Source organism: Podarcis muralis, chromosome 2 (assembly GCF_964188315.1).
Source record: "Podarcis muralis chromosome 2, rPodMur119.hap1.1, whole genome shotgun sequence".
In the NCBI taxonomy this organism is placed as follows: Eukaryota; Metazoa; Chordata; class Lepidosauria; order Squamata; family Lacertidae; genus Podarcis; species Podarcis muralis.
In genome coordinates, this window is record NC_135656.1 from 124591451 (window position 1) to 124619259 (window position 27809).

At 43.1% G+C, this 27809-nt stretch overlaps 2 protein-coding genes across 2 annotated transcripts in view; one reads left to right on the top strand and one right to left on the bottom strand.

The window, feature by feature from the left end:
• The window catches only part of LOC144326657 (uncharacterized), a 279931-nt gene that overhangs the window by 93078 nt on the left and 159044 nt on the right, over positions 1–27809 (bottom strand). The gene's annotated exons all lie outside the window — the stretch shown is intronic.
• LOC114592683 (uncharacterized) lies at positions 1245–27720 on the top strand. The gene is made up of 2 exons (XM_077923230.1): positions 1245–1322; positions 21320–27720. The coding sequence occupies exon 2, from the start codon at positions 21397–21399 to the stop codon at positions 23305–23307; it is 1911 nt and encodes a 636-aa protein (XP_077779356.1). The 5' UTR covers positions 1245–1322; positions 21320–21396; the 3' UTR covers positions 23308–27720.

Genomic DNA, 27809 nt, shown 5'->3' on the forward strand with positions numbered 1-27809 from the left:
GGGTAAAAGCTCCAGCAACGCCCCGGTTCCCCTGCCTCCGTCCACGGATCCCCCGGGGCTGCTGCTTCTGTCTTCACCGGCCAACACAGCCTCATGCCCTGCCCTGGCACCTGGCTGGAGAAGCCCAACTGGGGCTATTGGGACGACAACTGGGACAGGTAAAGCCAAACATCTTCAGGCCTCTTTGCGGGCGGGCCAAAATCGCTCATTTCCCCCCGAAATATGGTCCGGCCCCCAACAAGGTCTGAGGGACAGTGGACTGGCCCCCTGCTGAAAAAGTCTGCTGACCCCTGATCTAGTAGATCCATTGTTGTAACCATATCAAAAAAGTATTTGGTATTTTGCCTTCTTTTCAGACACTTTCCCTCAGTGTTCTCTCATAGTCCAGTGATACTACTCCATTAAATTCACCCATAATAATTATATTTCTGCCATAAACCTCAGACATACTTTCCTCCAGTAGTTGGAAGAAATCTCATGCAAAAAGTGGCTCTGAATCTGAAAGTCCCATTCCCAAATCTTAATCCTGCCACCCTAAGATATTATAAGCAGGCCCCACATTCCTCTTTCCTCCTGCAATAGGGAGTTAGAACGACACTTAATACCCGGCAGGGATCATAAGAGCCACAATTGCTTAAAATTGCAGGGAGAGAAAAACTGGTTTTGAAATGACCCAACCACAAGATGAAAAGTCTCCCTGCTAAATGAGGGAAGGGGGAGGCATGGGGGGGGGGGGCTTTTGAAGTCTCCCTGCTGGCAAGGGAATTCCAGAGCAAGGGCGCCTCTCTCTGTCTGGAGTCCCTCCCTGCCTCTGAGTCCAGTGGGGGGGGGGGCTGGTGTTTGAAGCTGGGCTTGGCTGTTGGGGGGCGAAGCTCAGCAATGCAGCAGTTGCTCTGCATGCAGAAGGACCCCGGCTGAGGGCTTGGCATGCAGAAGGAGGCCCAGAAGGAGATCCTCCCCCTCCCTAAAAAAATCCTGGTGGGTGAATCTAGCCCAACTCCCCCCTCCCCTCTGGAGTCCCCCTCCCTGCCGCCAGTTGGGGGGCGGGGGCCGGGTCCCCATGGAGCCCCCAGAGGCAGCGCCGCCCCGTCTCCTTCCCCTCCGGACACAGGGAGGGGCTGCTCTTGGAGATGTAGCTCTAGGGACGCGCGCGTCTGAAAAGGAGCCGGAAGTGTCGCCCCGAAAAGCGCCGGAAGTTTCCAGACAGGGAAAGGAGGAGGGGCGTCACTGAAGAGCCCCCCCCCCCCCCGTCGCCGCCGCCCTTTCTATTGCCGACAAGGAGAGCGGGCTAATCCGGAGCCACGGAGGCGGAGGACCAAGAGGTAAAGGGGGAGAGAAGGGGGGAAATAGAGGGGGGGATAAGGGGGGAGGACGAAGAGACCCCCCGTAAGGAAAGCGCCCTCCCTGGGGCCCGTCGACAGGGGCCCCGATCCAGGCCCCGACCCAGGTGGGAAGGGGGGACCCAACACCTGCAGGGATCTACACCTGGCAAGATCTCCTGGGCAGCAGCAGCACCGCCAGACTCCCCTTTCTCTTTCCTGGGGGGCCGAGAGATGCTCAGCTGCCCTGCCCCCCCTGGAGGCCTTGGCGGGAAGGGGAAGGAGGACCCCAAGCAGGGCTGGGGGTGGGGCTGGGGCCCCCCATTCTCCCTGGGGTCGTGGGGCGCCTGGCTGGGGAAACGGAGAGAGGGAGTCCATGGAAGGGTTAAAGGAAGGGGAGGAGCCTCGACAGAGACCCCTCCCCTTCCATCACATCTTATTCCCCAGTCTCCCTGCTGGCAGTCTGGCAGTCCCAGATTATCTCTATTCACTAGGACTCCTAGCCATACTTTGGATTGTCCTGAATTCCACCATTTGGTAGCCTAGCCCAAACCCAAAAGTCCTGCTAGGATGCATATTGGCTTGCCTGCAGATGAAACTGAGTGTGTGAGGATTGATAATATTGTCATTTATCCATTTCAGACCCCTAAGTAGTAGCAGCTGCCAGGACATTGTCCTGTTCGCCTCTGTATAGTTCCAGCCTTATTTCAGACGTCGTGGTAGATTGCAATCAGGGTGGATTTGATATAAATCAAATTGATTTCAATCACAATTTACGGTAAATCACTAGTCAGCATGATTCTGTTTAAATCAAAAATTTCTGATTTGGTTACACTATTAGAAATACATAGACAGATAATTATGAAATCATTCTGAATTAAATATTCCATATAAAGCCTCATGCTAGATAATTAAAAACAAATCCTTATTTCCTGATGAATAGCCTTTGGACTATAATGTAATTAAATATAAAACTATCTTTAGATAGACTTTTTCCTCTAAAAGCATTTTATTTTTTTTAAAATTCTGTTTAAAAAAAATCTGATTTAAATAAAAAAATCTGACTTTAAATTTTTTTTAAAAATCATTGATTGTATCCACCCTGATTGCAATCTTTAGCTGCTGATAACATGGCAACGTTTAGCAGGTCATATTGTGAGGTTTAGCTGGTGAGAACATTGCAACTGTTAGCTGACGAGTTATCACGATATTGAAAATCAGATATTTCCTAGTCCTTATACACATTGGATCTGCGATATAATGTCAGCTCAAATATTAGGAAACAGTTAGCACATTAACATCAAGCCCAGCTCTAATTATGACCTAAATTTCTGGCCCAGTGTATCATTGCAGATTTTACCAGTTTTATTTTGCTTCCCATTCTAATAGTATCTCATACATTTTGGAATGTTTTTTTAAAAAATTGTTCAGTAGTACCTAAGAGACCAACTAAGTTTGTTCTGGGGATGAGCTTTCGTGTGCATGCACACTTCTTCAGATTGGACAGTTTTCTACCTGAAATTTGGGAAACACTTTTTCTTTCCTCGCAATAATATCTCTTTCAAACTGTGAACTTCTCCCTTTATCTTGTCCAAACAAGATGATTTGATGGTATTGAAACCAATCCGCCACCACACCTCCCACCTCATCCTGTTTATTCAGTTTTATTTCTTCTTCTGAAAAGTCCAAAAGATCTCTGTAAGTTGCCCATTGCTTCTTCCGTATTGCATTTTTTAAAAAGCTGTTGCTTTTGTGGGTGGAAGCCAAAGAGGTGTTTTTCTTTCCAGCGGATTATTATATTTATCCCATACTGTAAAAAGGATTTTCTGAATAACCTGATTCATAGAGCTCTTGTGTGTTTTAGTTTTATCCTGCCATAAATAAGCATGCCAACCAAACATATTCTTGTTTGATGTTTAGTCGTGTCCGTAGTTTGATGTTTACCCATGTCTGTAGCTTCGAAGACACTATCCAACCATCTCGTCCTCTGTCGTCCCCTTCTCCTTGTGCCCTCCATCTTTCCCAACATCAGGGTCTTTTCTAGGGAGTCTTCTCTTCTCATGAGGTGGCCAAAGTCTTGGAGCCTCAGCTTCACGATCTGTCTTTCAGTGAGCACTCAGGGCTGATCTCCTTCACAATGGATCGGTTGGACTCTCAAGAGTCTCCTCCAGCACCATAATTCAAAAGCATCAATTCTTCGGCGATCTGCCTTCTTTATGGTCCAGCTCTCACTTCCATACATCACTACTGGGAAAACCATACTTTTAACTATACGGACCTTTGTTGGCAAGGTGATGTCTCTACTTTCTAAGATGCTGTCTAGGCATCTTAAAATATTTATTACGACCTTTGTTGTAAGAAAAAACCTACTCCTTTCCCCTTGTGGGGTATTCAAGAGCCCATATAGTCCTTAAGTGGGTTCCATATTGGTAGGAGAAAATAACAGAGGCCAACCAGAGTATATGGAGAAGCAAAGTGGCTAGTAAGCCTGATCTTTTTTGCAACAGTGTCCCCCCCCCCCTCACCACAACCAGGAGGGAGGTGTGCACGGCCTTATATAGTCTTTTGAAATTGCCCACCCAAGACCACCCCCCCCAAATATACAGGAGGAGACTGTCTATAGCAGGAATACATCACAGCAGAAAACCTGTCCCCAAGGATACCTGTTAATGGTCACTAACTGCATTACCTGGGCAGCCTGGCCATTCTTTTGTGATGGCAAATACTATAGTTCCTGAATCCAGGTCACAGGCCCACCCTGTTCATCCCTCCTTAAGACAGTATTTGTAAGCACAAAGACAATGAGAAGGCTTCCATTTGCCTCCTTTACTGCAGAGGAATATTTGAGTACATTTCTGAGCACAATTCAAAGTGTTGGTGCTGACTTTTTAAGCCCTAAACGGCCTCAGTCCTGTATACCTGAAGGAGCGTCTCCACCTCCATCGTTCAACCCGGACACTGAGATCCAGCGCCGAGGGCCTTCTGGCGGTTCCCTCATTGCAAGAAGTGAGGTTACAGGGGACCAGACAGAGGGCCTTCTGGGTAGTGGTGCTCGCCCTGTGGAACGCCCTCCCATCAGATGTCAAGGAAATAAGCAGCTATCTTATTTTTAAAAGACATCTGAAGGCAGCCCTGTTTAGGGAAGTTCTTAATATTTAATGCTTTACTGTTTTTAACACTCGATTGGGAGCCACCCAGAGTGGCTGGGGAAACTCAGCCAGATGGGCAGGGTATAAATAATAAATTATTATTACTATTATTATTATTATTAGTCTGTGGTGCTCAATGTTTCGGTATAGTAAATACTAGGATTTAATTAGAACTTGTGTGTTATAGTGGGGATATGCCCAGGCTTCAGCATACAGGCAACTCTCCGCAAGCCGTGGGAGCTCAGCGCGGGCTCCTACGTCTTGCGGAGAACTGCGTGACGCCTGGAGAGCGAGAGCGACCCTTCTCGCCCTCCAGGCTTCAGCGAAAGCCTGCATTCGCCCCATAGGAGACACACACACATTTCCCCTTCATTTTTGGAGGGGAAAATGTGTGTCCTTGTCAGTGTTTGTAAAAAGCAAAAGAAAAAAAAGAAGGAAAGGGTTCTGACCTCCCTTTGTCTCCTCAGTCTCCTTGTCGGCACAAAAAGAGTCCACGAGAATATTCTTGCAGAGTTTTATTCTTAAAAGTCTTTGTGCAAAACACGACTGAATAACTATACACACCAGCACCAACCAACCAACCAACCCAAACACCAGCCTCAGCAACAAACTAACATTTCTCACTTATATATACAACTTGGTGCAGACCGCTGAGTCATGCTGACCCAGCTTTATTCGCATTAAAGAAACAGCGGCCATTTTAGCCGTGACACCCCTTCTGTTTCTTAAATGTGAAAAACCCCAACAGAAACAATGCATACATACATTATATACATAAACCCAGTTTTGTCATCAATTCATTATGGCATGTTGCTGGCAAAGGCTTGGTAAACATATCAGCAATATTATCTTGTGACTGACAATACTCCAGTTTGATCACCCCATTCTGTACACAATCTCTCACATTCACATGACGGATAGCAATATGTTTTGATGCGGATTTCATTATTTCTGAGCCCACTAATGCAATACACGATTGGCTATCTTCATACACTTGGATAGGCAAATCTACTTTACAATCTAGGTCTTTTAGTATCTGTATAAACCACATGATTTCATTGCATGCTAGCGACAGGCTCCCGTATTCTGCCTCACAGGATGAGGTTGCAACAAATCCTTGTTTCTTTGACCTCCATCCAATTAGGGAATTGGCAAACATCATAACCATTCCACTTGTAGATTTTCTGGTAGCTACACAGCTTCCCCAGTCCGCATCAACAAATACTTCTAGTTTTTCGTCTTGTGTACTAGATATCTTCAAACATACATTTAATGTCCCTTTTAGATATCTGATAAGCCTTTTCAAAGCACACCAATCAGCAGTACTGGGTTTAGATACACGTTGGCTCAGGACATTTGTAGCACATGCAATGTCTGGCCTTGACCACTGGCTTAAATACAACAGTGATCCTATTTTTGAGTGATACAACTCAGGCTGATCCAATTCATCATCACACACTGTCTTTGGGAAATCTGGTGTCATGGGAGTTTGAACTGGCTTGCAGTTTTCCATGCCAAACTGCTCTATCAAATGAAGAATTTTCTCTTTCTGGCTTAATAGAAAGCTTCCATCAGCTTCCTGCCTTACTCCTACTCCCAAGTAATTGCTTACAGGCCCTAAGGCTTTAAGCTTAAACCTCTTTTCCAGTTGACTTGTGAGCTTCTGGATCTCATCTGTGGAACTCCCTGCTACAAGCAAATCATCAACAAAGACTAAGAGCATTAGATATTTGTTGCCTGTCCCCTTGGTGTACAGGCATGGATCAGCCACACTCCTTTTAAAACCAATTTTTACAAGGGCTTCATTTAAACACTGGTTCCAACACCTTCCACTTTGTTGGAGACCGTAAACAGCCTTTCTCAAACGCCAGACTGCACCATTCTCCTCTTCAAACCCAGGGGGTTGTCTCATTAACACTTCATGGTCTAAATTTGCATGCAGATATGCAGCACCAACATCAAAATGGTGCACTGCTAGTTGTCTTACAGCAGCAATGGAAAGCATTAAACGAAAAGTTTCACTCTTTACAGTGGGAGAAAGCACTTCATCATAACTCTCCCCTTTAATCTGAGTGAACCCTCTGGCTACTAATCTGGCTCGAAAACGTGGTTCCCCAGATGCCAGGGTTTTTCTTTTGTAAACCCACTTGCATGACCCCACTCTGCCACCAGGTGGCGGCATTATAACCTCAAACACTTTGTTACATTTAAAAGAGTCCATTTCTTCTTTCATAGCTTGTTCCCACAAAGCACGTTCCCCAGGGGGTAAGTCTAAGACTTCATTATAACTTTGTGGTTCCACACAACTCACATTACATACTCTCACTCCTCCTAGGGTCAAACGCTGAGGAGGTACGCCCTTGTTTGAACGCTGGGAGTGCCTAGGCACTACTACTTCTTCTTCCCCCCTTATCTCTGGCTTTTCTTCCTCTTCCACTAGAGAAGAAGTATTATCTATTGCCACATCCTTTGGGGAAATCTGTGCCTCCTCCTCATCCTGCTCCTGCGTTGCCAATGGCTGAGAATAAGCCTCTTCTCTTGCTTGCAGGGGCAGTAGGCAATCTGGGTTGGCATGGATCGCAGTCCATCTGTCCTGGTCAGCGAAGTCTGCACTTCGTGACAGAACCACGCGTCCTGGGCGTAAATTGAAACGCCACCCTTTGCCATAGGAATGATATCCCACAAACCGCAGATTCCGCGCTCTAGCGCCTCCTTTCTGGCACTGAGCTTTGAGAATATTTACATGTGCCCAAGCACCCCAGTTATGGAGCATTGTCCACTCTGGTTCTTTCCCAAACACACGATAAGGAATATCTTTTATAGAGCTAGACCGGGTTCTATTAATCAAAAAGTTTGCTGTCAGGAGAGCCTCGCCCCACAGCCAATGGTTGTGACCCAATCCTGTATCCACTAGCAGGCAGTCCTTTACTGACTGTATCACAGCCCCACGTCTTTCACACAGACCATTTTCAGCAGGGCTATAAGAGTTAGTCAAGCGATGAATGATCCCCTTATGCCGCAACCATGCCCCAAATTGTTTGTTCAGAAATTCTCCGCCCCTATCTGTTTGCAGCTGCACAACAGGGTGAGTGAAGAGCTTTTCAGCTTGGGCAACCCATTCTCTGAATGTGGGGAAACACTCAGATTTCTGGTTTAAACGTGGTTTATCATCTATTACCAGAAAAGCATATCTGGCGCCCCCTTCAGTCTTTTGTGGAAAAGGGCCTATCACGTCACAATGGACAAGTTCTAAAACCTCTTTAGATACTCTGTCACTTTTAGAAACCACAGGCTTCCTCTTAGATTTGGCCATTTTACATACATTGCAATCTAGGAAACAGTTACAGCTATTTACTTTTAGGTTCTTGCACACCTTTTGCATCTCTGAAAGCACACGAAAACTGGCGTGACCCAGTTTTTGTGCAGTTCATGTACACACCCCTTATGAACTGGTAAATTTTCCTGAACCACCTGAGCTGCTTTAACAGGCTTGTCCTGCATTACATATAACCCATTCTCCATCTTTGTATGGCCACATACCTGAGTTCCATTCTTTATCAGACAGCCATCCTGCGTGAACTTAACACAATACCCTGCATTAATCAAACAGCTTACAGACAGCAAACTGCTGACAAACAGAGTCTCTGGTAGAGTAGTGTTCAAGCACTACAGGAAACATGTTCCCTGGCAATCAATCTTGCTTCTACGACCATCAGCAAGATAGATTGAGTCTTTTCCATCAGCTGGCTTCCCCAGGGTCTTAAAGTCCTCCTGACGGTCGCAGATAATCCTGCTGCTCCCAGAGTCCAGCAACCATGTTCCTCGAGGTATCTTCCTCTCCTCTCGAGAAAATGCAGAAACAAACTGAGCAGAACGTGTGTTCTTCTTCCCTGAAGAGAACCCCTTCTGCTTACGTTTCTGCGTCGATTGCTGTCTCTGCTCCATGTCGTCTCCTGGAAGTCTTGCCCTGCATTGACGTTGGAGATGCCCGGGTTGGTTGCATCTATAGCACCTCCTCACCGCCATGGCCAAGTCCAAACCTCGGCGTTGCTCCATTGGCAGATTCTGCTGCTGGCCCCCTCGACTGTAACTCCTCTGCTCTTGGAGTTCAGCCTGTTTATCTGACCTTCTTTCTGCTTCTTCGGTCAATCTGCCAACCACATACTCAAGGGTCAGATCTTGGGGACGCATACTCTCCATGCTGTTGGAATTCTGCCTGGGTCAGAGGAATGTGCCACAGCGTAGCACTTCCTCCTGCAGACGGAAATTACGTTCCACCATCTGTTGACGCAGATATTTCATTTCCGTCAGGTGCGCTTGAACATCTCCATCAGGCGCTAATCTCAGATTGGTCAACTTCTCAAAATACAGCAACGCTGAAGAACCTGCATCTCTCTGATGTGTCCTTCTCAGCGTGTCCCAAACTTCCTTCGCGTGCTGTAAATCCTGAATATGCACAAGCTGCGAGTCTGACACACACAGAATTATAGCCGTTCTGGCCTTCACATTCTGTGACTCCCAAGCACGCGTTGGTGCTGCAGGAATGGGGTTCTCAATCACCTCAAACAGTCTCTGATTCTGCAGCAGGGCCTTCATCTTAATAGACCAAGATGCATAATTGTCATTGGTCAGGAGGGGTGGAGAAGGCAAGCCTCCGCCCTTCTTAGCATCCATTTTGAGTCCTTGCATTAACTCTCAAACACAAGCCTCTAAAATCCAATAGCTGGCTTGTTTACACTCTTGGCACCTGGCAGCTCTGACACTGGCTGCGTTGGAAAGTCCCTTCCAACAGTTCGTGGGAGCCTAGTCATAACAAACCTTGTTTTTGCCTCTCTGAGGCATAGTCTGACTGTCCAGCCCTCTCAAGTAACTTTCCACTCCTCCTTCACTGAAGGGCGTTGCTTAGCAACAGTGCATTCCTTTCCTTGGACAGGAAATGTTTGGAATGCAGGCCTCTTCTAAGTTGGAGCTGTTTTCCCAAACACTGCTCCCCGTGAAGCAGAGAATGAATCAATCTGCATTCACACTTTTAAGCCCGAAAAACTCATACCTTGGGCTTCGTGGCTTGGCTGTCAGCTTCTTCTGGTCAGCTTCTGGCTGCAGAGGATCAGCCTCTCACATCAGGCTTCCATGGAGCGATGAAAACAGTAGCTCTGCTACTCTTGATGCAGACTCCCATGGATCGAAGAAACCAGCAACAACCATCCTCTGCTACCACTGTTGGAATTCTGCCTGGGTCAGGAATGTGCCACAGCGTAGGCACCGGCAGATATTCCTGTCGACCTCCCCGCGTCTCCACTCTGCTGATAAGCAGGCAAGGTCCCGGCGATTCTTCTCAGATGTGTGAGAGGAACACACCGTTCTTCCTCTCTCCCCTTTGGTGTCCCCCAGGGAGGGGAAAGAAGCAGACAGAAAACTATTTACATCCTTTATTTCTGTCTCTTATATCAGTACAGAGAAACATGTCTGCACTCAACAGCAGTAAGAAGAAACTCCACCCATGTACTTCCAGTACGGGTCATATGATACACACACTGAGCTAACATCCGGTGCTCCGTACAGAATGGACTGCCCCTTTGTTCCCATGGCAACAGTCACAAACATCCTGTCTGGCTTTCCAGCCACAAGCAGCTGACTGAGCTGCTAGAGCCTTTGCTTGCTGCAGCATTGGTGCTTTATGGTAACACCAACCACATACTCAAGGGTCAGATCTTGGGGACGCATACTCTCCATGCTGTTAATCACGGGCAACCAGCTTTCAGGCAAACTTGAAAGGATAATGTAGGTTTGGTCAGTCTCATCATAACGCTTACCTCTCTGCTGTAGTTGAAGAAACAGAGATTTCAGCGTTTGAAGATGAGTTGCCAAACTCTCACCTTCCTTCATAACAGTCCTGAACAGCCTGGTCAGAGAAATGATAGTTCCGGCAGTTTCTCTGACATGCATTGCCCTTAATAAATTCCAGCACTCAAACGCTGTGCTGGCATTTGCTACATGCAATAACTGAGAGTTGCTCAAACACAGCATAATTTGGGCACGGGCCCTTTCACCCAGCCGTTTTTTCTCAGCAGAGTCCCGTCTCAAAACCTCAGTTTCAACACAGTCCCATAGTCCATCTCTCCTTAACAACTGCTGCATATTAATTGACCAACTCAGCCAGTTGTTTTCTGAGAGAAGTTCAAAAGGGATGCCTCCACCAATATTTACAACTTGGGAAGACTGGAAATCTGCCATCTCTGCTGGTGTTTGCTGAGCCCCTTCTGTGGGGCCTCCAGCAAGCTCTCCAGACTCTCTCTTTAGAGTCCCACTAGATGGTCCTGGCTGGCACTCACCGGCTTCTAGCTGCTGCCTCTGTTGACCCTCAGGTCCAGCCTGGCTCTGCAACTGGTGTAAGCGCTCTGTGAGTCGCCTACTGTGGTCCTCTAGCAGTTCAAACTGTTCCAGTAGCCGACACTGAGTGCTTTCCTGAGCCTCAGATCCTAGCCGCTCCAGCGTCACTGCAGACAGTTACAGCTTGCCACCAACTGCTCCAACGCACAGCCACTGGCTTCGTACACCACCAGGACTCACCAGCTCCCTGCTGAGATGCTGTCAGTCATTTTGCACTCTGCAGATGCTCAGAAACACTGGGCCCATAACCTGTCAGTGTTTGTAAAAAGCAAAAAAAAAAAAAGAAGGAAAGGGTTCTGACCTCCCTTTGTCTCCTCAGTCTCCTCGTCGGCACAAAAAGAGTCCACGAGAATATTCTTGCAGAGTTTTATTCTTAAAAGTCTTTGTGCAAAACACAAATACACACCAGCGCCAACCAACCCAAACACCAGCCTCAGCAACAAACTAACATTTCTCACTTATATATACAACTTGGTGCAGACCGCTGAGTCATGCTGACCCAGCTTTATTCGCATTAAAGAAACAGCGGCCATTTTAGCCGTGACAGTCCTATGGGGCGAAAAATACAGTACTTAACACTTAGCTTCTGTTACACATTATATCCACTATATCCATTATATCAATAGAAAAAGTATAAAGAGATGATGTTCCCTTTGGGAAATTTGGTTTTGGCAACCGCAAAACAACATCCTTGAAATCATATTATATTTAGAAATGACTTTGGCCATGTAGTAAACAACAGGTTTTTTCTTTTCAAATTTAATGAGTTTAGAGTTTATTGTACACTAAGCGGGGCACTTTTATACATATCAATGCGTCCCAATGTCTTAGTGTATCAAAGTGCCCCAACGGACATTTTAAAAAATCTAACAATTGTTAATAAAGCCACTGAACTTATTTGAAAATCACCTGTAATCCTGATTACTGAGTGGAATAACTTACCTTTGGTATTTTTAAATCTTTTATTTTTAAATAATATTTATTACTTTTAAACCTTACAAAAAAGAGAAAAGAAAAGAAAAAAGAAAAGAAAAACAAAAGAAAGAAAAAACAATACAATACAATATATAAACAATACACAACACGACATTAACACATTAAACAAAAGAACAACAAAAACAATTCAAAAAGAACACACATCATACCATCTCAATACCCTCTCTTTCATTCCCTTGTTTCATTGACCTCCTCTCACCTCCCATTTCTATAAATTATTTCAGCAAGTCCTTTCCCTCTTTCTCTATTTTCTGTCATATAGTTATCTCAACGTATTTTAAGCTTATTTTCCATTAATACTAAAATACTTATTTATGCTTAATTCCTTATAACATTTCTACTAAAGCCATATAATTTCATTCCAACGTTTTTCTAACACTCATTAATTTTACATTACAGTGGTGCCTCGCAAGACGAAAAGAATCCGTTCCGCGAGTCTCTTCGTCTTGCGGTTTCTTTCGTCTTGCGAAGCAAGCCCATTGACGGCTTAGCGGATTAGCGCTATTAGTGGCTTAGCGGATAAGCGGCTTAGCGGATTAGAAAAAGGGGGGGAAGGAAAAAAACCCCGTAGGAACTCGCAAGACATTTTCGTCTTGCGAAGCAAGCCCGTAGGAAATTCGTTTTGCGAAGCAACTCCAAAATGGAAAACTCTTTTGTCTAGCGAGTTTTCCGTCTTGCGAGGGCATTCGTCTTGCGGGGCACCACTGTATTTCCATAGATAAACTTTAAACTTTTTCCAATCTTCTCCCACCGTCTCCTCTCCCTGGTCTCGGACCCTGCCAGTCATCTCCGTCAATTCCATATAGTCCATCAACCCGGTGATCTTCTGTCCGAGGCTCTTAACTCTTTTCCAAGTCCCTTCTGCAAGTCTTCTTCATATTTATACATGCACTTTGCTTTGTCTTCTGCTGATCTTGTTCTTATTTTCCTTCCTTTGATGCTGAAGAGTAGATCTCGGGGAAATTCCCACCTAGCAATGTTTTTATTCCTTCTTGACAGCTCAGCCAAATCTCCATAGTTAAAACTAAGATCCCAAAGATATTTCAGGACGTATTTCAAAGTTCCTCTAAATCTGGAGGTCCCCACAACTCCAATCTCCTCCTGACCCAAGTCCAGGTCCCAGAGGTCAATAAATCCCTGCATGAAGGGATCTATCCAACTTTCCTTCTCCAGTCCAAGCGGGGCTCCAATCCTCAAAATCTGACTTTCCCTAAATTCAATCATAAAAGGCATCAACTTATAGTCATCAAATTACATCTGTAAGGCTGGGGCTCTCTCCCTGTCCACTTGTGCTATTTTAGGTTCAACAACGACAACTTTCTCCCCCGCCTTCTCTACAATTTGCCATGTCAAAGTAGATCCCTGTATCGATTCCTGAAGAGTTTCTGTATTAATGTTAGCTTTTTGTCCAAAATTAGTCACCTTTTGTCCCAAGTTATCAATTTTTATAGTCATCACATCCGTCTTCTTATGGAGCTGTTCCAGTGAGTCATTTATCTTACATAATGCAACCACTAAGGCTTCTTCTGTCAACATTCTTAACAATCCAAGGTCAGTCCCAGATTCTCACAGTTTTTTATCTTGCAGCTGGAGATCCCCCCAGCTCAACTCATGTAACAATTTCAAAAGCTTCTTCTAGAGGGAAACAATTTTGATTTGTATCCTTTCAAGCACAGTTCAAACAATAAAGTTAGTTTCAATTTTCAGTTACTTTTACTCCTTTTTAAACGCAGAGGGAGACAATGGAAACAATGTATTTCTCTTATTTAACTAGCTGTGAACGAACGATCTATTCACATTCAATGGGCAATTCCAAAACACCGGTCTTACTAGCAGCCCGTTTCCAGGTTCAGAGCGCTGGTAATTTGACTTTCTTCACTCTCTCCTGCAGGCTTACACGATCCAAAATTTCCCCCCTCTTCTCCTGCTTCCAAGGGGGGTTTAGTAATTTTAGCCGATGGAAGTTTAATCCTTTACGGAAGGCTTTCCAATACTTTAGCTTGCAGCCTCTTTGCTTCAGTCTATTTACAAAAAGGGGAGGCAGACTTCCTTTTTGAAACCTCCCCGTTTCGGTGCCAAATTAAGACGTTTAAAGATCCAATTTTCCGTTCTACTCACGGGTAGTTGTTTTAGAATCAAATTGTCCACAGGAAAAAGTCAGCGCTCTCCAGCAATAGCAATGCGGCTTCACTCCGTGAAAGAAGCAGTCAATTCGAAGCACCGCGCCACTCACCCGTCGCTCCGGATCCCCGAAAACAGGTTTCCCTGTGAGTAGAGGAGGCGCCAAAGGTGCCAGCCGAATCCCACGTTCACAGGCTTCTCCTGCCTGTGATTTTTAGTGGGTCTCCGTCTTCGCCGTGGCGGCCAGACCCAGATTTCCACAAAGCAAGTTCCTCCCGATCAGAGGAATTCAGCCATTACTGGAGGTGCTAACCCTTAGTGTATCAAAGTGCGCCAACGGACATTTTCAAAAACAATTGTTAATAAAGCCACTGAACTTATTTGAAAATCAGCTGTAATCCTGATTACTGAGTGGAATAACTTACCTTTGGTATTTTTAAATCTTAACTAAATGACGTAAAAAAGTGTTGGAACACTTTTACATTTCACATAATTTTTTTTATATATATAATTTTTATTAAATTTTCTTTCACCAATTATTCAACACAATCTTATACTCATATTTTACAATTTTTGAACTTCCACCAGCTCCTCCACCAATCATCCATATTTCTAATTCAGTGCGCATTTTCACGTCTTGTATTGCCAGTTAGTACTATCTTAACCCTTCTGTTTTTCTTTTACAATACATCTTTAACAGTCACAAAGCCTCTTTAAAACTGACTAACGTCTGTACATCACATCTATTTTCCAGATAATCCGTCAACTTTCCCCAGTCCTCGATGAATTTGTGGTCTTTTTGGTATCTGATTTTCCCAGTCATTTTGTCCAGTTCTGCGTAATCCACAAGTTTCATTCTCCACTCTTCCCGTGTCGGTAGATCCTCTTGTTTCCATTTTTGGGCCATTAAGGTTCTTGCCGCTGTTACTGCATATTGAAAAAGTTTATAATCCCTTCTGGTAATCTCTTTTCCTGTTATTCCTAACAAAAAGGCTTCTGGCTTTTTTACAAAAGTATATTTAAACATCTTTTTCAATTCGTTATATATCATCTCCCAGAAGCCCTTAACCTTCTTACATTCCCACCACATATGATAAAATGTTCCTTCTTTTTCTTTACATTTCCAACACTTATTACATGTCTTATACATTTTTGCTAACTTAACCGGTGTAATGTACCATCTATATACCATTTTCATAATATTTTCTTTTATCGCCACACATGCAGTAAATTTCATATTTACATTCCATACTTTTTCCCAGTCTGTCAATTGTATATTATAACCGAAGTCCCTGGCCCAATGTATCATAACCGATTTAACCTCCTCATCCTTCGTCTGCCATTCCAATAAAATTTTGTACATTTTTGACATTATCTTGATGTCATTATTTATTATCTCTGTTTGAAATTTTGATTCTTTTTCTGAATATCCCCTCTCTTTTAATTCCTTTTTAAACATTTCGTTTACCTGAAGGTAGTGTAACCAATCAAACACATAGTCTTTTACTTGTTCATATGGCTTCATTGTCCATTTCCCCCCCCATTTTAGTTACCAAGTCTCCATAGGTAATCCAATCTCCTCTCATATTAATTTTCTTTACACTCATTACCTCTAATGGAGACAACCAGTGTGGGACTTTAGGTTCCAGTACATTTTTGTACCTATCCCAAAAATTCTAGTAAGGAGCTCCTAAAAATATGGTTCTCAAAACCTTTCTGGCTTTTCTTCTTCTCCAACCATAAATAGGCGTGCCATCCAAATCTGTTATCGAAACCTTCCAAGTCTAATAATTTATTGTTTTTTAATTTTATCCAATCCCTTAACCAACAGAGACAAGACGCTTCATAGTATAGTTTTAAGTCTGGCAGGGCAAAACCACCTCTTTCTTTGGCATCTGTTAATAACTTACATTTTATTCTTGGCCTCTTGCCCTGCCAGATATATCTTGAAATCATTCTTTGCCACTCCATGAAGATCTTTGTCCCCTTAATTATAGGAATCATCTGAAACAAAAATAACATCTTTGGAAGCACGCACATTTTAATCGTTGAGATTCTGCCCCAAAAGGAGAGTTTCATTCTGCCCCAGACTTCCAAATCTTTCTTAATTCCATTCCACACCGGTATATAGTTGTTTTGAAATAAGTCGATATTTTGGGGGGTTAGCCAAATTCCCAGATATTTAACCTTCTTAGCCACCTCTATTTCTGTTGTTCTCTGGATGTCTTCTACTAAAGTCTGATCCATATTCTTCGCCATTACTTTGGTTTTTTTCTTATTTAATATAAATCCGGCCACCTTACCAAATTGTTCGATCTCCTTTAAAACTTCATTTAAACTGTTTCCAGGGTCTTCTATCATTATAACCAGGTCATCGGCAAAGGCTTTAACTTTATATTCGTTTTGACCTACTGTCACCCCTTTTATTAGTTCATTTCTTCTAATTGAACTCAAAAGGACTTCCAGAACCATTATAAATAGCAATGGCGAAAGAGGACATCCCTGTCTAGTACCTTTCCTTATTTTAACTTCTTCTGTCAGAACGTTATTTACAATCAGTTTTGCAGTTTGCTCTGAATAAATTGCTCTTATGCCGTTATAAAAGTCATTCCCCACATCCATCATATCGAAATTTTTTAACATGAATTCCCATGAAATGTTGTCAAATGCCTTCTCCGCATCTACAAACATTATTAAAGCTTGTTTCTCATTCCTTGCAGTCAGATATTCCAAAATGTTTATTATATTTCTCACATTGTCCTTCATCTGTCTGCCTGGAAGAAAACCTGCTTGATCTTCATGAATAAATTCTTGTATTATCTTTTTTAATCTTTTTGCTAATATTCCAGAAAAGATCTTGTAATCCGTGTTCCACAATGAGATCGGCCTGTAATTCTTCACTTGTGTTAAATCAGAATCTTGCTTGGGGATCAATGTAATAAAAGCTTCTTTCCATGTTTCCGGAATATCTTGCTGTTTCAAAATATTATTCATAACTTCTTTCATTGGTACCGTCAGGGTGTGCCTCAGTTCTTTATAATAGCTAGATGTAAAGCCATCTGGTCCTGGTGCCTTTCCTTTTTGCAATTCTTTTATGATCTCTATTATTTCGTCGTTATCTATTGGAGCATTCAGTCTGTCTTTTTTTTCTGTCGGGATCTTTTGCACCTTTTTTTCTTTCAAATATCTCTCTATTTTCTTCATATTATTCCTTTCTCTGTTATTATACAGATGATTGTAAAAATCCAGGAATCCTTTCCTTATACTTTTTGGATTTTCAATTTCTTCTCCATCCACGATGATTTTGTTGATTGTATTTTGTTCTTTCCTTTTCTTAATTTGCCATGCAAGCCATTTGCCTGATTTGTTAGCAAATTCAAAAAAATTTGCCTTAATTTTTTGATGTTCCATTCCACCTCTTTATTATCATTGCAAACTGCACTTGCAGGACTTTGATATCTTGTTTTATTTTCAGATTATTCGGTTTCTTAATTAATTTTTGTTCATTGTCCATTATTTGTTTTAGAATTTCCTTCTTTCCTTTCTCTCTGTTCTTATTTTTAATCACATTTTGTTGGATGAAGAACCCTCTCATTACTGCCTTACTCGCATCCCATACTGTGCTCATCCTTGTGCCTTTGTTCATATTGTCCATAAAAAATTCTGTTAGTTTTTTCCTAGCATCTTGTATAATTTTTTGGTCGTCCAGCAAGTAGTCATTTAATCTCCACCTGAATGATCTTTCTTCGTAGCTTTTGATTTCCAATTTTATTGGGCTGTGATCAGAAATTACTCTTGGCTGGATTTCTATTTGTCGAATTCTTGGTGTTAGCTCATTCGAGACCCAAATTTGGTCTATTCTTGACATTGACTGATTTGGTTCTGAGTAAAATGTAAACTGTTTTTCCAGTGGGTGTCTTAATCTCCAAATATCAATTAAATTACAACTTTTTATCATGGAAAAAAAGTCTTTGGTAGTTTCCCTTCTTTACTCACTTCTTTATCTCTTAGTCTGTCCATTTCCATTGAAACAACTCCGTTCATGTCACCCATTAATATCACTTTTTGGTCCATATATTCAAAGAGTCTTTCCTCCAGATTTTTATAGAACTCAGTCTTATTTCCATTAGGTGCATAGATCCCGACAATTATTAATTTTTCGCCCTGCCATTTGATCTGTATCGCAATAATTCTTCCTTCTTCGTCTTTGAAAATTTGTTGAGCTTCAATATTTTTCTTGACATATAGTACGACCCCTCTCTTTTTCTCTTTGTCTGAAGATATAAATTCATTTCCTAATCTGTTGTTGATTAAAATTTTTCTGTGTTTTCTTGCCACATGAGTTTCTTGAAGACAGATGATATCCAAATTTTTCCTTCTTAAGAATTGTTCAATATTATTTCGTTTTTTCTTCTCATTCATTCCATTCACATTCCAATTCCAAAGTTTCAATGCCATTTTACTTCCTAATTAATTAAAAAAAAATTTAAGATTTATTATTCTTTATAATCTATCCTCTTCTTGTTCCTCTTCTTCTTGTTCCTCGTCCGTCTCTCCGTTCTTCTCCTTTTCCTCTGGAAACATAATTCACATAATTTTTAGATGGTCGTGCTAAAAACACACCTACTCTCTTCAAACGCCAACGGCTAACTGGTGGCCAGCGCAGTCGCAACTCTTCTACTCACACATGCATAGGCACATTTGGGTGATGTCGTGACACGAATATCATCTCTTGATATTGAAATATTATTGGTGTGTCAATGTCCCCCTTGCGTCAATGTACCCCACCTCCCCCATTCCGCATTTTCAGAGGAGGGGGGGAAGGGGAAAGTGTGTCCCCCCAGATAAGACTCCCATCCTCCCTGGCCATGGGCCATCCTTGCTTGGGCAGGTGGTACTTTGAGTCCAACCACATCTGGAGGACCAGAGATTTGCGGAAATAAATCTTTGGGTCCAGGCAGCGCTTCCTCGGCGTAGGCTCTGCTGACCTGGCCAAAGAAATGCAGAGTAGCAGCGGTCCTGCTTCCGTGTGAGATAAAGGGATAAATCAAGTCCAAAGACAGTCTGTTCTTATCTCTAGTAGCTTTATTTACAGAGTAATAAATCCATCAGACACCATCGGAAACTTCGGCCATTTCTCTGTGCTTTCCAAAAGCACACTCAGAGCAGCTTCTAAGCTGAGCTGCTTCTCTGTCCGTTGCAGAGACAGATCTGAAGAGCGTCAGAACAACATCCTGTGACGCACTTCTCTGCATCAAGCTCCTCCCAGATCCAGATACAGGACACCACGGAGTTTTAACTTGTCAGTTCCAAACTCCACAAGAGATGCCTCAACTCAGCACAGAAGGTTCCTCTAGGGCCCAGTGTTACTTGGGAGTTGGTGGAACTGGATCTTAAGGGTTCTTGAGACATTTCCAAAGGATTATGATTGGTATCCAGACCCTAACACTATAAAGCCAAGGTGTCCACACTGAGCAGTTTATCAACCCTGCTGGCCGCTGGGGAAGACCTTCTGAAGGAAGTGGTTTGCCCCCAATGTTAATTCCTTCCTTCCTCCGCTGCTGCTGCCCACACTAAAGGAATGTCTGGATGAAATCCCAGGGATGTCTGGCTCCTATTACAAAGAGATCCAGTTGATATTCTAGAATAAAGTGTGGCTAAGATTCTGAGTCACAATCATGGCTGAGAAATACAGCCAGGGAATATGAAACTGATTTGAAGATTGGTTTCTTCTTTACACTTTATTATTATTATTATTATTATTATTATTATTATTATTATTATTATTATTATTATTATTATACACTCAGGAGGACACACCACGGGTTTCCTTCTTCTTTCTTTTCTTTCCAACAATCATAATAATAATTATAATTTATTATTTATACCCCGCCCATCTAGCTGGGCCTCCCCAGCCACTCTGGGTGGCTTCCATGGAAACCAAAAATACAGTAAAATATCACACGTTAAAAACTTCCCTGAACAGGGCTGCCTTAAGATGTCTTCTGAATGTCAGGTAGTTGTTTATCGCTTTGACATCTGCTGGAAGGGCGTTCCACAGGGCGGGCGCCACTACCGAGAAGGCCCTCTGCCTGGTTCCCTGTAGCTTTGCTTCTTGCAATGAGGGAACCACCAGAAGGCCCTCAGTGCTGGACCTCAGTGTCCGGGCAGAACGATGGGGGTGGAGACGCTCCTTCAGGAATACTGGACCGAGGCCGTTTAGGGCTTTAAAGGTCAGCACCAACACTTTGAATTGTGCTTTGAAACGTACTGGGAGCCAATGTAGGTCTTTCAAGACCGGTGTTATATGGTCTCGGCGGCCGCTCCCAGTCACCAGTCTAGTTGCCGCATTCTGGATTAGTTGTAGTTTCCGAGTCACCTTCAAAGGTAGCCCCACGTAGAGTGCATTGCAGTAGTCCAAGCGGGAGATAACCAGAGCATGCACCACTCTGGCCAGTGTTATTCACCTTTAATACTCACCTATTTCAGTGTCACACATATTTTTATCTTGTGATCTTCAGATGAAGAGAGGTAAAACAATTTAATAAATAAATCCCAGTTGGAGCAGAGCTAGAATATCCAGAAGCCCTTGTCCACCCAGGGCAAAGGAGGAAGAACAATGAGAGAGGCCTGGACAGGGAATCTCCACTAAGATAAGCCAGTGTCAGGAGGCAGGTGCGAGACATGGCAGCATATAATTATTATAAATCATAATTGGGGTGGGTGTCTCAATCTGGCCTTCCCAGCAGTCAGGCTCCAGCTGCTTTCCTTCTGCATCTCGAGCTCTCTCCATTCAAGAATGCAAGGCTGAGAGATGGAGGTCCCACCCCAAGAACATTCTCCAACTGAACACTCCTTCAACCGACCACAAGCACCAAGCCTTGTCACTAGACTTACATATGGGTCTCCCAAAATGGTCACTATGGACCTCCTGAGGCCAAAGGGAATGTGCAGGTGATGAATAAAGATCTAGAAGTCGAAGGGGACAAAATGTGGCCCAAGGGGTGGAGGATTATAGTGCAGCGGATGAAGAACTTCATGATGAACTTAGGACCCTGATGAATATTGGCCAGGTTCATGGAACATAGAGCAGCTCCCGTTCCTGTGAGAAACCACTTTTTATAAAACGTAAACCCCACAGTTCAACTGTATTATAAAATACTGCTGCTTCATTAATGCTTAATTAAAGGTTAGGAAAGGCTGATGATGCATTACCATTATTTAACATTATTTCATCTGTCTTTCCGAAAAATTTCATATGGAGGACAGGAAAGAATGTACGAGATGTCAAAATAAGAGCAGGTGCTAATTGATGTGTGTAATATTCCTTTGTTCTCTTCCTAGGTTTCCTTTCCCCCCGCTCCTCCCTGTTGAAAGAAGGCAATGGAGAAGGCAGTCAAAATTCTGGAGGGCCATGTCCAATGGGAATAACAAAGAAACCATATAAATTCATGGATTGTGAAAAGAGAGAGGAGAAACAATTTGAAAGTATGGAGTGTGGGAAGAGTTTCACTGACAGTGGAACACTTGGAAAACATCAATGGACTCACACAGGAGAGAAACCATTTAAATGCATGGAGTGTCGAAAAAGCTTCACTGAGAGTGGACACCTTAGAATTCATCAACGGAGTCACACGGGGGAGAAACCATTTAAATGCATGGAGTGTGGAAAGAGCTTCAGTCAGAGTGGAGACCTTAGAATTCATCAACGCAGTCACACAGGGGAGAAACCATTTAAATGCATGGAGTGTGGAAAGAGCTTCAGTCAGAGTGGATACCTTAGAATTCATCAACGGACACACACGGGGGAGAAACCATCTAAATGCATGGAGTGTGGAAAGAGCTTCAGTCAGAGTGGACACCTTAGAATTCATCAACGGAGTCACACGGGGGAGAAACCATTTCAATGCATGGAGTGTGGAAAGAGCTTCACTGAGAGTGGAAAACTTAGAATTCATCAACGGAGTCACACAGGGGAGAAATCATTTAAATGCATGGAGTGTGGAAAGAGCTTCAGTCAGAGTGGAAACCTTAGAATTCATCAACGGAGTCACACAGGGGAGAAATCATTTAAATGCATGGAGTGTGGAAAGAGCTTCAGTCAGAGTGGAGGCCTTAGAATTCATCAACGGACTCACACGGGGGAGAAACCATTTGAATGCATGGAATGTGGAAAGAGTTTCACTCGAAGTGGATTCCTTAGAATTCATCAACGGACTCACACGGGGGAGAAACCATTTAAATGCATGGAGTGTGGAAAGAGCTTCACTGAGAGTGGAAAACTTAGAATTCATCAACGGAGTCACACAGGGGAGAAACAATTTAAATGCATGGACTGTGGAAAGAGCTTCAGTCAGAGTGGACACCTTAGAATTCATCAACGCAGTCACACAGGGGAGAAACCATTTGAATGCATGGAGTGTGGAAAGAGCTTCAGTCAGAGTGGACACCTTAGAATTCATCAACGGAGTCACACTGGGGAGAAACCATTTAAATGCATGGAGTGTGGGAAGAGCTTCAGTGAGAGTGGACACCTTAGAATTCATCAACGGAGTCACACAGGGGAGAAACAATTTAAATGCATGGACTGTGGAAAGAGCTTCAGTGGGAGTGGACACCTTAGAATTCATCAACGGAGTCACACAGGGGAGAAACCATTTAAGTGCATGGAATGTGGAAAGAGCTTCAGTCAGAGTGGAAACCTTAGAATTCATCAATGGAGGCACACAGGGGAGAAACCATTTAAATGCATGGAGTGTGGAAAGAGCTTCAGTCGGAGTGGAGACCTTAGAATTCATCAACGGAGTCACACAGGGGAGAAATCATTTAAATGCATGGAGTGTGGAAAGAGCTTCAGTCAGAGTGGAAACCTTAGAATTCATCAACGGAGTCACACAGGGGAGAAATCATTTAAATGCATGGAATGTGGAAAGAGCTTCAGTCAGAGTGGACACCTTAGAATTCATCAACGGACTCACACGGGGGAGAAACCATTTGAATGCATGGAATGTGGAAAGAGCTTCACTGAGAGTGGAAAACTTAGAATTCATCAACGGACTCACACGGGAGAGAAACCATTTAAATGCATGGAGTGTGGAAAGAGCTTCACTGAGAGTGGAACTCTTAGAATTCATCAACGGAGTCACACGGGGGACAAACCATTTAAATGCATGGAGTGTGGAAAGAGCTTCAGTCAGAGTGGAGACCTTAGAATTCATCAACGGAGTCACACAGGGGAGAAACCATTTATGTGCATGGAATGTGGAAAGAGCTTCACTACTAGTGGAAACCTTAGAATTCATCAACGCACTCACAGGGGAGAAACCATTTAAATGCATGGAGTGTGGAAAGAGCTTCAATAGAAGTGTACACCTTAGTAAACACCATTGAACTCACAGAGGGAAAACCACTTACTTATATGGAGTGTAGATAGCGCTTCAATCCTGATGTTCTTACAAAACATCAATGGACTCACAAGGAGGAGAAGCTTTAAGAGTTGAAACCCAACAATCTACCAACAAACTGAAAAAGCAGAAATGATTTGAATGGAAGGAGTGTGGGAAGTTCTTCTATTACCTTATATGTATATAATTTTATATGCAATTTGTTTTTATATGGAATTTATTTACAAATTGCTACATACTTTCCAGATATACATTTATTTCATACTTGACTTCCTCTCCATGGTTTCCCCATAGAATTTTTAAATTGCTGCATATTTCAGATATTTACACCTTACCTTTTCCACACTCTTCTCCAGCAATTATTCAACTGTTGTTATCCATTCAGCTCCTACTTGTGTTTGTACATGTTTACAAAAATTCTTTAAATATTCAACAAAAGGTTTCTACTCCTTAATGTCTGTCTTGATCTCTTATTTTCATAGTTAAATTTGCCAATTTGACATATTCCATCACTTTTAACTGCCGCTCTCTTGATCAAGTGTAGCTATCTCTTGATTTTGCCATTTTTGTGCATAAAGTACTCTTGCTGCTGTCGTTCATCTGTCTTCATGGAACATTTGACCCAGTTATCCCTAAAAGAAATGCTTCATGGTTTCTTCAGGAGCATCACCCTAAGTAATTTTCTCCCTCGTTATAATTCATCTGGTTGGCTGAAAGCCACAAAGATGTTTTCTTTTCCAACAAATCCTTATACATTTCCCAAACTCTCTATAAATTCTTCCTAATTACATAATTAATTACAAAAAACGTATGTGGTATTTTGGGTTCTTTTGAGATACCTTTCTGCAGTGTTCTTAGTCAAGTGATACTACTCCATTAAAATCGCCCATAATAATTATATTTCCAACATAAACCTCAGACATACTTTCATCCAATAGTTGGAAGAAATCTTTCTTTTTCCTCATTAGGTGCGTCAGCTCCTACCAATAATATTTTTTTTCTCCTTCACCATCACTTTCACTGCAATAATTCTTCACCTCTAAAGATCTGTTTAGAGTCCAGTTTGGAATTCATATATAGTACCACCCCTCTTTTCTTTGTTTTATATGAATTCCTGTCCTAGTCCTTTATTTACCAAGAATCATTTTTGTTGTTGTTTCCTTGTGAAAATATGTGTAATTTTATTTCATTTGGTTTTGTTGTTCAAACCATTCACATTCAATGAAAACAATTTTAAATCCCTCATTGAATCCTTTAAACAGTTTTAAGTCCCCTTTCCCCCTATCAGCTATCTCCCTCCTCCAGCTCGTCTAGTTTGGATTTGATATCCCGCCTTTCACTCCCTTTAAGGAGTCTTAAAGAGGAGACCCTAACACTATAAATCTAAGGTGTCCCCACTGAGCAGTTTATCAACCCTGCTGGCCGCTGGGGAAGACCTTCTGAAGGAAGTGGTTTGACCCCAAAGTTGCTTCATTCCTTTGTCTGCTGCTGCTGCCCACACTAAAGGAATGTCTGGATGAAATCCCAGGGATGTCTGGCTCCTATGTCCAGTTGATAATCTAGAATAAAGTGTGGCTAAGATTCTGAGTCACAATCATGGCAGAGAAATACACCCAGGGAATATGAAACTGATTTGAAGATTGGTTTCTTCTTTACACTTCATTATTATTGTTCTTATTCTTATTATATTACATTCAGGTGGACACACCACTGGTTTCATCTTCTTTATTTTCTTTCCCACAATCAGTGTTATTCACCTTTAATACTCACCTTTTTCAGTGTAACACATATTTTTATCTTGTGATCTTCAAATGAAGAGAGGTATAACAATTTAATAAATAAATCCCAGTTGGAGCAGAGCTAGAATATCCAGAAGCCCTTGGCCACCCAGGGCAAGGGAGGAAGAACAGTGAGAGAGGCCTGGACAGAGAATCTCCGCTAAGATAGGCCAGTGTCAGGAGGCGGGTGCAAGACCTGGTGGCATATAATTATTATAAATCATAATTGGGGTGGGTGTCTCAATCTGGCCTTCCCAGCAGTCAGGCTACAGCTGCTTTCCTTCTGCATCTCCAGCTCTCTCCATTCAAGAATGCAAGGCTGAGAGATGGAGGTCCAACCCCAAGAACATTCTCCAACTGAGCACTCCTTCAACCGACCACAAGCACCAAGCCTTGTCACTAGACTTATATATGGGTCTCCGAAAATGGTCAGTATGGACCTCCTGAGGCCAAAGGGAATGTGCAGGTGATGAATAAAGATCTAGAGGTCGAAGGGGACAAAATGTGGCCCAAGGGGTGGAGGATTATAGTGCAGCAGATGAAGAACTTCATGATGAACTTAGGACGCTGATGAATAGTGGCCAGGTTCATGGAACATAGAGCAGCTCCCTTTCCTGTGAGAAACCACTTTTTATAAAACGTAAAGCCCACAGTTCAACGGTATTCTAAGATAATGCTGATTCATTAACAATAATTAAGTGTTATGAAAGGCTGATGATGCATTACCATTATTTACCATTATTTCATTTGCCTATGCTAAAAAATTGGAACATAAGGAGGACAGGAGAGAATTTACAAGACGTTAAAATAAGAGCAGATGCTAATTGATGTGTGTAATATTCCTTTGTTCTCTTCCTAGGTTTCCTCCCCCCCCCCCGCTCCTCACTGTTGAAAGAAGACAATGGAGAAGGCAGTCAAAATTCTGGAGGGCCATGTCCAATGGGAATAACGAAGAAACCATATAAATTCATGGAATGTGAAAAGAGAGGAGAAACAATTTGAAAGTATGGAGTGTGGGAAGAGTTTCATTGACAGTGGAACACTTGGAAAACATCAACAGACTCACACAGGAGAGAAACCATATAAATGTAAGTAGTGTGGAAAGAGCTTCAGTCAGATTGGACACCTTAGAAACCATCAACGGATTCACACAGGGGATAAACCATTTAAATGTTTGGAGTGTGGAAAGAGTTTCAGTACAAATAGAGGACTGAATATTAATAATAAAACTCACACTGGGGAAAAACCATTTAAATGTATGCTGTGTGAGAAGAGCTTCACTGTTAGTAGAACACTTAGAATCCATCAACGAACTCACAAAGGGGAGAAACCATTTAAATGCATGGAATGTGGAAAGTGCTTTATTGATGGTACAGCACTTAGTATCCATCATCAAACTCACACAGGGGGAAAACCATTTGAATGTATGGATTGTGGAAAAAGCTTCACTTGTAGTGGAACACTTAGAATCCATCAACGGATTCACACAGGAGAGAAACCATATAAATGTATGGAGTGTGGAAAGAGCTTCAGTTCTAGTGGAGCAGTAAGAAGACATCAATGGACTCACTCAGGGGAGAAACCATTAAAATGCATGGAATGTGGAAAGAGTTTTATTGAGAAAAGAGACCTCTCACACTGGGGAGAAACCATTTAAATGCACTGAGTGCGGAAAGAGCTTCAATCGCAGTGGAACACTTAGAAAACATCAATGGACTCACACAGGGGAAAAACCATATAAATGTATGGATTGTGGAAAGAGATTCAGTCACAGTGAAACACTAAGAAAACATCAACGAACTCACACGGGAGAAACCGTTTAAATGCATGGAATGTGGAAAGAGCTTTATTGATGGTACAGCACTTAGTATCTGTCAGGGGCTCAGGAGCAGAGGCACAGGAGAGGGAGGAAATAGAGACCGAGGGGGAGGAATCTGAAGGAAATGTTAGCGATGACAGCCGTCCGAGGTCTCTGAGTCTCTCGAGCGACTCGGAGGATTCACAGAAAGGGGCTCCCATGGTCAGAGCAAGGGGGACACCCCAGGAAGAAGGGGCTAGAGGGGACTCAGAGAGCAGCAGTTGGAAATCAGGACCAGCTTCTCCACCAGAGCGCAGTAGGGGGGAGGAGTCCCAGGCATCGGGATCAGGCGGCACACCGCCAGCGGGAGGACATGAGTCAGGATTGGCCACGCCTCCATCGGAGAGCGAGGAAACGGTCAAAAGGAAGGTCGGAGACTGGGCGCGCGCGCCAAGTTCAAATGTACAAGAGGGCGGCGCAGTGGGCAGCCCGGATAGGGAGCCAGGTCCCAAAGCCCGCCGAAAGGAGGGAGGAGACTCAGGGGGGTCAGCGTCAGAAGAGTCCAGGACGGAAGGGACCCCGGGGGGTAGAAGGACCCAGAGGAGAAAGGAGAGACGGAAGAGGTGGAGTAAGGTTAGAGTCTTAAACTGGTGTACAGGGGGCAAAGACTCAGATGGAGCTTCGCCGGTCTAACCTCTAGACGTAGAGATGCACGCTAGGGCTTGAAAATGGAAACTGTACTTCAATAAAGACTTTTGTTCATTACTACCGGCTAGCGTTGGTCCTCTGTGAGCTGGGACCTGGAGGCAGTCTCTGACAGTAAGCTCCATCTCCTTTCATCAGTTTTCTTCACC